This window comes from Orbicella franksi, chromosome 14 (assembly GCF_964199315.1).
Source record: "Orbicella franksi chromosome 14, jaOrbFran1.1, whole genome shotgun sequence".
In the NCBI taxonomy this organism is placed as follows: domain Eukaryota; kingdom Metazoa; phylum Cnidaria; class Anthozoa; order Scleractinia; family Merulinidae; genus Orbicella; species Orbicella franksi.
In genome coordinates, this window is record NC_138158.1 from 2,264,117 (window position 1) to 2,275,661 (window position 11,545).

The following is an 11,545-nucleotide window of genomic DNA, read 5'->3' on the forward strand; positions in this document are numbered from 1 at the left end:
AGGGAGGGAATCTATGGAACTTCCTTCGAGTGAAATGATTTATTTTATACAACAACCACGTGCAAAAACAGTTGAGACACTCTTGGTTAAGAGGGTCAAAAGACGTTTTACTTGTAATGATAAGTCTTGATTCTTATAACTTTCCTGCTTGAATTTGCTATAAAAAGGTAAAGAGAAATTAGAGCTGGGAAGGACCACTCACTCGTCCACATATCTCACAATGTACTTGATCAGCTTCTTCATTTGCTTTGTCAATTCAGGTGGATTGGGTGCGAGTTTAACTGCAGAAAAAAAAGCGAAATCTTTGTCAGTCAGTTCAAGCAGGGAAACAACCAACATCAACCATTCAAGTAAGGAAGAATAGAGGCTAAATGGCTCCTTGGCGGGAGGAATTTTCGTAAGATTTTAAAGGACACCCCACTAATGTACCAGACTGTAAAGTTGGAAAGTGTTCAGTTTTGCTCGCAGAATAAAAAAGGATAGAATAGGATGGGATAGGATAGAATAGGACAATTATTTACTACAGACGAGGTGTTGAGAAAGCCTATAATGAAACCATAGAGCTCATGCTGTTTAGCTTCCTGTTTACAACCCTTAACAGGTACTTCTACGACTGAATCAAAGGACTGCCGCACGTCTGCTATAATAACAATAAGCGAATAAACAAACAGTGAAACAGAATATCATACCAGCTGGTGGCCGTCCTCGTTTCTTCTTCACCTAATAAAAGGAATATTATAAAAAGACCAGGTTATCTTCAGATCAGTGCTGTTGTATAATATTTCCAAAGACTTTTCACACAACAGACAACCAGATTTATATAAGTTAAAAAGATCCGTTACAAGCTGTGTTATACAGAGAGAGAATAAGTTTTGTCGTCGTTGTTGTTGGTGTGTCTCGCTGGTTGTTTGCAGCTAGACAAATAGAAAATTATCGCCAGCATGGGTAAAATTTAACCAAAAATTGTTGTTAAGCCATTACTTGATGCTTCTTTTATAATTTAATTTGACCGTTCTTTAAACAGTGACAATATCACTTAATGAGAAATGTGGCTGGACACAAATGCAATCACACAAGAAGAGAGAATCTATGTTGTCCTCTGAGCTTAAAAGGGTTGTACAATACCTTAGGTGCGTCCACTTCTTCTCCTGTTTCAAGCTTTCTCTTCTTAGAGATTTTCTTGACCTTCTGTCGTTCCTCTACTTCATCCAGTCGCCCATCTTCTATGGCCTAAAATCACAACAGCAACAGGTGAAGCACTGAAATCTGACAGTGTATCGTTTAGCTGCAATGAATAAAGTTTTTTGGCCAAATCTTAGACAACCTCTAATGTCGGTTCCCGCGTTAAAAAAAGAAAGACCTGTTTGGAAACAAGTGAATTAAAAAAAGTTCAGTTCTAAATGGAGTGGCTTTCTCTGTTTTTTGGATTTCCTCTTAACCGTTGTCCAAACGTCGTATACAAATGACATTAGAAATATTAACGGCACAGGGTTTTTTACACTGCAAGCAGTTGGTTTCTCCTACGCCGAACGCGTAGGAGAAATCAACTACTCACAGGTAGGGCAAGAAAAAGCCCAGGTCCAAGTGCCTGGGGTAAGTAAATTTCGCTCTTGGGTAAGTGAAAATAGAAGTTCAGTGGCCTGGTGGGCAAGTGAAATTAGCCTCAGTAGTCTTCCGAGTCTGAATGAAAATGTCAGCTTGATAAGATTAATGATAATTTCCAGTCAGAAGCTATTTCAAAACATAAGACTGCAAGATTAGTTAACCATTGAGTTGAAAGCATGGATAAGCTACATGTAGGAATCTAAGCACTTTTTGTTCGCGTTTGTACTCTGATTGCCATACTGGCCGCCATGTCGGCAAGTAGCATTTTAGCGGGGGCAAGTGAAAACTGAAATTCAATAGCCCTCTGGGCAAGTGGATTTCAATTATTTTTCCTGCCCTGACAGGGTTAAGGTTTTATGGCATGATAACTGTAAAACTTGCTGCTGCTGCTGCTGCTGCTGCTGCTATTGTGACATTGGTAGAAGTTGCTATTACACGTAGTACAGTGGAAGTTCGATTGATATTCCTCGCCCCAGTAATAGTAAAATATTTGGAAAAGAACCTCGACACAACGAAACCTCGTTATAGCGAACATATTTTGCAAGTCCCTTGGCCCTTCGTTATATCGAGGTTCCACCGTAGTACGAAAATTTATTGTCAACGAAAAGTTCTGTTTTCTACAGTTCAATGTTGAAAACAGTTCTTTTAACTCTTGAAAGGAAAGCAATAGTGCTTAAAAAATATCGATCACATACTCGATGTAATAACTTTCGGCAATTTAAACTGAAGATTTTACGTTTAATAAGCCTTAGGTCCCTTTTAATACTGTATGTTTCCCTACTGACCTTAAGCCACTGTCTCTCTGTCAGATGCTCGCAATAAACAACATCTTTACGGACACGTGACCCGCGCCCAAAAATCTTCTCAGATTCCTCTTCCCAAGTCAAGCGTTCAACCTGCAGATAGATATAACTAGAGTATTATCTTGTGTTGATGAAGATGTAGTGGGCTAAAGATTAGCCCGCCAAACATGGACAAAGGTCTCCCGCAATGGACCAAACTTTCCTTAAAATACGGTACACATTAAGGATTTTTTCCTTGTTATCAACACTGTGTACAGAAATTTTACATTTATGGCACAATAAATGGTATCATGACTAATTTTTCCTGTCACGTTAATGGAAATCGTACCCTGGGCACCAAGGGCTTTTCTTCTACAGTTGCCAAGTTTCAGTGAGTGCTTAGTAGCCAACAAAGCATGTTCAATCTTCCACAGGAAATAAGCACCCCTATAGAGTTAATAAGCCACAATTTTCTATTTTTTAGTGTACCAGGTTTTATTATCAAACCCCACTCATTGAAGTCAGTTTCCTAGTGGTGTTAGTAACAGCCTGGGTTAGTATCGCACACTTTTTACGCCTGACATGCATGAAGAACTACTGTCAGGTTCTAGCAGTGTGCTGCAAGGTAAAATAAATAACGAAAACCAAAAACAATAACAGTGGTAAGGGGAACCGAAAAGTTGTTACTGTAACAGTCGATAGATCGTGTTGAGTAGAAGTATATCAAATACAAAAGACAGTGTTTCATTGTATTCTCAAACACCGTGAAGAGAGTTGAAAATAGGACGCACAGCAGACTATTTGAAGAACCTCGAGGTGTTTGAATATGTGAAACTCTTTCTCTAGTTTTTGATAAATCTTCTCAAACGGAACTAAAACTAATACCCCATTCACACGACCTAAACTAGTTTAACAAAATCAAGTTTAAGTTTTTCCAATTTGTCGATTACCCTTTGCAGTCATTTTGAGAAGACAAATTTCAAACCCCCTTGCTAACATATTTTATTCAAACAGGTTTTTGCCGTGTTAAGTTGTGCGTTGTATGGCATGAGCGACTAAATTTTAACCTTGTTTAGTTAACCCACTATTAAACACGTTTAACAGGTTGGTGTAAATGGGGTATAATGTAAAAACTAAGAAAAAACTCTCACCTCAGCATCATCTTTGACAATCCAGCGTGGCAGTTCAGCCACTTGCATAAGTCTTGGTCGACGACGGAGAGATCCTGCTTCCTGTGAACATCGTAAAAAGAAAAACATGCGGTTAACTGACACTTTAGAAAAAGGCCTGTCTTTCACTAGCAACGTAAGTATAAGCACTCATACAAAAGTTCATCCAAACACCGAGAAACACACTGAAATACAAACAAAAGGATCAGAGAATCTTGATCCTAATGCTTGCGCTTCTGTTTCTTAGTACTTATCTGGGGTTTTAATTTTGTAGTTGCCACTAATGAAATCAGTGATATGATACTCGTTTTACTGTAGGGTCTAGCTGGCAAAAGATGGCTAGATACCAAAACAAAAGACATTATCTTATTTTTCAAACAACAACAACAAATTTAAGGGAAATTGTTTAGTTAGATTTCTATGGTGATAGCAATCTCGAGCTCATAATCTAGTTGTTACACAGGAATGAGCGCTAGATGTAATCACTTACTCTCACTTCCTGTCGTCGTCTTTCAATGTCCATGCGCTGTGAGAAAATAAAACACGAGAGTCAAGTTATTTTTGTTAATTAAATATTCCACTTGCCCAAAAGGTAGAACTGCAACAGAGAGAGAGAGAGAGAGAAATAGCAAAATTTGTTTGACCAGTCACCACGTTCTTACCTGGAAAACTTCAAATTCTTCTTCCGATCGCGCAATCATTTGATTGATGGTTTCATCATCTGGAACCTCACTTTCTTCCTGCAATTTCAAATAACAGAAGTTTTTAAACCTCTGCTAAAACACAGAGGTTCGCAATAACCAACGTGGTTGGCCATCGTGGGTATCTTTTGAATTCCACTTTGTTGACTCTTTATTAGCCAAACAAAATAAAACCCAAAGTCGACAGACACACAGGAATGTTTTGCTGGGATGAATCCTTTACAGAGTTTACAAGATGGGACGAGCCTGGCTGGAAGGGTCTCTCCGCGGCTGGAAGGGCCCAGAAGGAACTGGGTGAGAATGAAGTGGCCGAGGGGGGAATGGGGTGGGGGGATGGCTACTCTCTCCCCCCATCCCCGCTATCTCTTCTCTCCTCTTTCTTCCTGCTTTCTCTTCGACCCATCCTTGACTACCAAGCCTGTTCACAGGCCAAATGGGACTTTTCCTGGCGACTGCTTCTTCTGGGATAATTTTCTTATACAAGGAGACTCACCCCCGAGTGACACTATTTGACGGATTTTGACAAAACACTGACCCCCACCAAACCTTTATAAAAATCAACGGGGAGAAAGAAAATCAATTAAAGCCCAGACCTACCTGAAATTTCCAAGTTGGGGGACACGTTGTAGATTTCTGCCCCTTTCAACAACAATAACAACAACAACATTGCAAGTGCAGGTTTTGTTTATGGAAAATCGAGCGCAAAATATGTTAGAACATCATCGTCAAGTATTAGATTCAAAATAAGATTATTAGAAATTACACCTAATTAATCATTATCATGCAAAACTGCAATTTTATCTGGTGTTATCAAGTTTGATGACAAGAAGAAGCGAAAGTAAACTATGACGTTTCAAAGTCATCTTGACTCCATTATAAAGAAGAGGAAAGACAGTAACAGTCGAGATGTTAATTTATCATGTGAATGGTGTACGAATATAATATCAACCTGTAATATGGCCTTGGTAAGAGTTTAAGAATGTTTTCTTCTCCGAATTATTAAGTTGAGCTTGATAATGTTAATTTCCCTTTATCATTTTTTGGGATTTTCATTTCAAAGATAATTGTAAGATTAAGAGGAAAGGGGGGGGGGGGGCAGGGTAAAAGGTTTAATTTTGAGGGGGGTCAGAATATATTGCAGGGCGTATCTATCAAATCCCCCCAGCTTCCCTCACCCATGAAAAATGAATGGTCCCTTATTTTGTGCTCGATTTTCTGTTAACAAAACCTGCACTTGCAATGAAAGGGGCCTAGAGTCAGAAATCTGCGATGCGTCCGCCATCTTTGAAATTTCAGGTAAGCTAAAACTTATTACAGGGTCCACAATAGGGTTCTCAGTCCCCGCTTTCCCGCCCAATTTTTCCTGTTAATCCCGCCATCCCGCCCTTTTTACCCTGGAAATCACGATCCCGCCCACTTTTCAAAGACGTTTCGCGTTAGTTATTAATTTGTTCAATTAATAATTAACACAGAAACTTTTTAAAACTAGATATCGCACAAAGATCACAAAAGGATTCAATGGGTAGCAGATAAGTAAGCACATATAATTATAACGTTTCTTTCTGTAAATAGTGTCTGTTTCGCCTTCTTTTGTCCACGTATTAGTGAAAAAAAAAAAGGTTGTGCATTCCCTCATTCAAGATATGGCCCGTAAACACACCTGGCAGTTTCTTTCAAATCTTTCAGCGTTTTCGCTTTCCTTGAAATCTAGGCTCAGAACTTTTCTTTGCGAATGGAGGCACTCCCGCTCGCACACCCTTTTTGAAACATACGGCTATGCAATTTATAATGTCACATACTTCGTTCGGTAAATCACTATCACCGCCATCAGGTGTACCCCTCGGGGGTACTGGTCATAAATATGGCTGGGGAAAATCGCAGATTTGGTCATAAATAGGGTAAGGGGTTTTGGAAGCGGGCCTAACACCCCACCAAAATTTTCTGAGTATGCTGGAGGTAGCCCCTCAACGGACTAGCATCCCATCCAGGGGAGAGAAGAAATACTTCTAGTCACTTAATGCTATAGAAACCGGGATCAGATTCGGCTGTATGAGCCGTTTGACCGGACGCCTTATACACAAACAAAGTCAGTACCTCCTCGTCATCATTCTCTGTATCAAGAAGCGCCATCAGGAAAGCTCTTCGTTCACTTGATGTGGAGTTCTGGTTAAACATACCAGCTTGGATTACCTAGACAGGAAAGGCACAAACTTAGTAATCTCTTCTTCAGTTTAGGATATATTCTAGTGAGTTGACTACTGACCTTCTCGTCAACATTGAGCTTGTATCTGGCTGCAGCAAGGATCTTCTCTTCCACACTGTTTACTGTCATGAGCCTCAAGACACGAACTTCATTCTTTTGGCCGATACGATGAGCACGATCCTGGGCTTGGAGATCCTAATAAAGTAAAAAGAGTAAAGAACCTAGTGGCTAAAGAACCTGTTGGCAGAAATTTGCCATGTTAAAACCCAAAAATATAAGAACCTGTTTAGCCAAGCAAGATCAAGCAGGGTCTTATATGTGGGTTACAGAAACTAACCAGTTAAGCCCTATCCAGGGTGGCAGAGGCTTTTCATGCACAGTTTTTCTGTTTCAGGGATGTGAGAGGGATGGAGGGGCATCCTGCTGCAAGAACAAGAACAGTTCTCTGGTACCCAGGGTAGGCAAGTACGTGTAGATTTCCAAATTGGTTATGGCAGTTAATTTACTTTAATCACTTGCGAGGCTAATTGCGCACTAAAAGCAACGGTAAATGTATTAAAGAAAGTCCTATTTCTCAAATTTATACGAAAATCAGTGGAGAAAAGCTCCATGGAAAGAAAACAGACCTGATGTGGGTTCCAGTCACTGTCAAAGATCACAACTGTGTCAGCAGCTTGTAAGTTCAACCCCAGGCCTCCAGCTCGTGTGCTCAGCAAGAAGATGAAGTAAGGAGAGTCCTTGGCATTGAACAAGGAGAGTAGCTGACCTCTGTCTTCACTCTTAGTGGTACCATCCAGGCGCAGATAAGGGAATCCTAGGCAAACAACAGGAGTTTGCTCAACGTACATTACTTACAAAAAATTTCAGACAATTTTATTTCGGACAAAAAAGTGTCCCAATATAAAACTGTCTGAAAATTTTAAGCGTCTGAAATAGTGCAGTACAAAATTTTGAAATAGCTCCAAAGCTGTAAGTTTACTTTATGGAGAAAACTCTAGTTGAGACACTGGTCGAGATACATAACAGCTTGATAGAATTTTTATTATACTCCCATCAGTGTATCTGTAAAACCTTGAGGGTGCAGTCTAAAACGTGTCTTATAGGCATAAATTTACGTTAGCTATGTTACAGCTGTGTCCAAAATTTTTGTCCAAAATTTGTCCAAAGTGAGATAAAAAGTGTCCGAAAATTAAATGTCCGAAATTAGTGATTTTAGAGTCCAACAAAAAGCAACTGATTAGTGATTTTTGCTTGCAGCTTCCCATCGTTAACCAATAATGACTCCACCAGCTAAAATGCCAGTGCAAGGGAGTTGTCCAGTAAAATTTATTTTCAATTTTTTTTTTCTTCTCCCGGTTCAAAAGAAATTGCCTACACTGAAGTGCCACACGCTCGTAAATTACCTTTCCAGTTGAAATAATCCTCCAAAATAGTCATCAGAGATGTCATCTGTGAAAATAACAGCACCCTAACAAGGAAACAGAATGACACCATGAATCTTCACATGGAATCAATGCCGTGGCTCTAAAATCATCAGATAAATGATTGACAAAATTAATTATGTCCCTAGCCATGAAAAATAGACTGAAGTAGTGTTTGTAGAGGGTTCATAAAGATTGCAGAGAATAAGAGTCTTACTTGAAGAAGAGAAACTTAAACTAAACAATTCACATTGAGTAATGGGAGACCGTAAACTGTGGAAAGGTTGGCACACATAAAGGGACAACCTTGAATAGTTTACACAAAAGGACTGGGTGCAAGGACTAATCCCACGAAGAGTTCACACAAAAGGGTTTTGAGGGATACATCCTGGGGACTTGTTCCTTCAATTCAAACAAGAAAGTTTGAATTTGTGGGACAAGTTGCAGTGAACAAATTTTGGTCCCTGTGACTAGATCTTTTGAATAAGATGGCTAGTTCACATGAAGGACCTTGGCCCCATGACTTACTGCAGGCACTAGTTGAAGGGACCTGTCACCTCATTTGTGCCAACCTTAAAAATATCTTTGCTGTAGTTCATTGGATGGGACAGGATGGGATAGCGCAGTAGTTGATAATGCAGACCCGCATGGATAAAAGAAAGTAAGAAATGCATGTACCTGTGGCCTTTTCTCTTGAGCTTTGGCAAAATCCTGTCCAGGAGATCAAATTTCCCAGACACTCGTACAACATCAGGCCTGTTGGAATAAAAGAATACATGATGACATTAATTTTCATCTTAACTCTATGATTGCAACTACACAACATGTAAGTTATTGGACTTATTCAACCCTGTATCAGGGATCAAAATTCCGGGGAAGGCAGAACTACTGTACTCCACGCAAGTCATACATTACCCTTGAACAATTCCACTATGAAAGCCAAGATGCTCTGCTATGGATTCCTGTGGAAATTCACACATGAAGAAAAATGTTCAGAATCAAATACATGTACACTGACCTCCTAATTCTGTCTTGGACATGTGAAATTAAATACTCTGCTGGCTTTACTTTAAAATTTCAACTTAAAAATATTTTTGGAAATCACTGGAAGACTACAATACTGTTGACATAACTGTAGTCAATGAGGCACCAAATTACTTGATTGTACAGAAATTTGAATCAAAAGTAAAGTGGTAACAGTGACTGTGAACAACAAGTGAGAGTGATTACCTCTATATGCTGGAACAGAAATGGGTGATTGCAAATCTTCCTGAGCTGCATAATGGTGTTCATCAGAGTCTTGGTTCCTCCCCGGCCCTGTGATGAAGGCATTAATAACAAGAGCAGGGTCAGCATTAACTGAAATTTTCAAATACCTGAACCATGTGATACTGTAATAAAATATTCCAGGTTTTACTATCAAACCCCACTCACAGAGATCTTTTTTCTCTAGTGGTGTTAGCGAAACTCTGAGTCAATATAGCACACCTAGTACACCTGCGATACAGGAGTTAGTTCTGCCAGGGTTGAAACAGTGTGCAGTTACCTTCTGTGACACAAGTTTAAGTATTGACAGCAGGTCACAAGCTCAGAGGAGCTGCATGAGGAAGAGTTTGTTGTCTGTACTTTATCTATATAATTATTCCTCAGTTATAACCATTCTTGTCTGTTGGGTGTCTTGAAAATGAACACCCCTAAAACCCAACATTCACCTCTGTCCCACTTCACCCTGAGCACAGTTGATGTCAAACACGTCAACGTCTTGAACTAAAATAAATTTAAGTATGAATACACAGACCTTTTTATCCTTCTCTGAGCCATCTGTCAGCAATACTCCCGCCTTGTGCATGTGGTTATACAGAATGCGTTGGAGTGATGACATGTCACATTTGACAACATATTCCACCTTAAGTAAAGAAGAAATAGAACATCAAAATTAACTTTGAGACCACCATAACAAGACCAAAGCTTGTCACTTTATTCCTAGCCTGTTGTTCCTAGACTGTTTATTCTTAGCAATTGGAGGAGTCTGACAGATTTCGTAGCAGGTGTACTGTTCTTCCCTACAATGAGATGCAAGGCCAAACAAAAAGCAAGTTTTCAGGTTTTTCCCACACAAGTAATTTCTCATCTGGTCTACAGACTGGATTTCATCATTTACATGTTTTAAAGTTTTTAGCATTGTAACAACCCCTTAGAAACGATCCTTGTCTTCCTACCTTTTCTGGTAGCTGTGATTCCACCTCTTTCTTCAGACGACGCAACAAAAATGGTCGCAGTACCTATCATAGTCAAATCAAGAGCAATCAGTTTTAATTTGGAGTAGACTAAGGTACAGTGTATTATTACACCCTAGGCTCTTTTTCATACAACTTGCTTTGAAATATGGTTGGAACACAAGTTCAAAAAGAAAACAGTCTATAGCCAACATGTTGGCTGACTGTTGGCCAACTGCATTTTGACGACGCATTGACCACTGTGCTTTCCCGCAATGTACAAGATGCATCACTGGTGTGTGTCAGCAGCGTGTTGATCACTTACATGAACTACTGTGATGGACAAGCAACCTAAACCTAGCTTTTCCCTGGTGACCTTTCATGTGTTTTTGGAAAACTTTTCAAGATGCAATGTTGCACAGAATAGAATCAAGCCCAACACAATAAAACGTATTAGTGACACTCATTGTCTTACCTTGTGCAAACGTCGAATGATCAAGATTGTTTCTTCTTCATTTAGCTCAACCTGCCCAAAACCAAGTGACAATAAACTGCGAGTCACCAAAAAGTCAACAGTCTACGGCCCTGTCCACACTACGTCAGAGAAATTTGAAAATGCAGCTTTGTTTCTATGGTTACACTTGCCGTGACCACTAATCCATCATGAAAACAGAGAAAATAGAATTTGGAAATGCTGGCTTTGCATTTTTGTGTGGAAATGGAGCTTTTTGAAAATGATGATGTCTCAATAATCGTGTGATTTCCCCGCCCATGTTTTCCTCAGACATAAACCCAAAATGGCCGCTGATTGTTGTGTGTTCAAATTTTTCTGGCATAGTGTGGATGGAAAACATTATTTTGATGCGTTTTCAGAGTGAAAAAGCCGTTTTCAAATTATTTCCTCTGGTGGAGTGTGAACGGGTCCTAAGCAGTGCACTTCTAGTGAGTCTTTAATTCTTTTTTTTCTGTCAGGAGCACATACCTTTTCACCTGTCATTGCAAAGGGTGCGTTGAACCACTGCTCAAAAGTACTGCATGACTTGAAGATTGTTGGAAGCAGGAAGTTTAACAGGGCCCACAGCTCTGGCAAACGGTTCTAACATCAACAGAAAAAAATAAACCTAAGTGTTAGGTCAAAATCATGCAATGAGTGCAACAGAGTAGAAAAGCATGGAGGAAAATTCAAATCTAGTCAAACAAGTTTCTTGAACATCTGACAATATTAGTTAATCAAATGTGCTTTGTGGTTGAGCAACAGCGCCAGACTTGGTTGTTCTTTCAACATTGGGCTGAGGGACAAGCTAATTGAAATCAAGCTCTGTTTATGTACATAATGTGCCAGGTTCTACTATCAAACCCCACTCATTAAGATTAAGTCTTTAGTGGTGTTAGCGAATCCCTGGTTCAATGTTGCACACCTCCGACACCTGACATACATGGTGAATTTT

At 39.6% G+C, this 11,545-nt stretch overlaps 1 protein-coding gene across 6 annotated transcripts in view; it reads right to left on the reverse strand.

The window, feature by feature from the left end:
• The window catches only part of LOC145467889 (SWI/SNF-related matrix-associated actin-dependent regulator of chromatin subfamily A member 4-like), a 32,436-nt gene that overhangs the window by 6,525 nt on the left and 14,366 nt on the right, over positions 1-11,545 (reverse strand). For 5 of the 6 annotated variants that reach the window (XM_081451508.1, XM_081451507.1, XM_081451510.1 and 2 more), the window contains exons 15-33: positions 11,080-11,193; positions 10,573-10,623; positions 10,101-10,163; positions 9,680-9,787; positions 9,112-9,198; positions 8,797-8,843; positions 8,560-8,637; positions 7,864-7,928; positions 7,087-7,274; positions 6,521-6,655; positions 6,352-6,447; positions 4,855-4,896; positions 4,219-4,296; positions 4,047-4,082; positions 3,539-3,619; positions 2,391-2,501; positions 1,126-1,230; positions 690-720; positions 203-281 (exon numbers count right to left, since the gene is read on the reverse strand). In XM_081451508.1, the coding sequence (XP_081307634.1) occupies positions 203-281; positions 690-720; positions 1,126-1,230; positions 2,391-2,501; positions 3,539-3,619; positions 4,047-4,082; positions 4,219-4,296; positions 4,855-4,896; positions 6,352-6,447; positions 6,521-6,655; positions 7,087-7,274; positions 7,864-7,928; positions 8,560-8,637; positions 8,797-8,843; positions 9,112-9,198; positions 9,680-9,787; positions 10,101-10,163; positions 10,573-10,623; positions 11,080-11,193 (1,595 nt within the window). The remainder of the gene's footprint in view (positions 1-202; positions 282-689; positions 721-1,125; positions 1,231-2,390; positions 2,502-3,538; positions 3,620-4,046; positions 4,083-4,218; positions 4,297-4,854; positions 4,897-6,351; positions 6,448-6,520; positions 6,656-7,086; positions 7,275-7,863; positions 7,929-8,559; positions 8,638-8,796; positions 8,844-9,111; positions 9,199-9,679; positions 9,788-10,100; positions 10,164-10,572; positions 10,624-11,079; positions 11,194-11,545) is intronic. The other variant, XM_081451512.1, reaches the window with a different exon arrangement.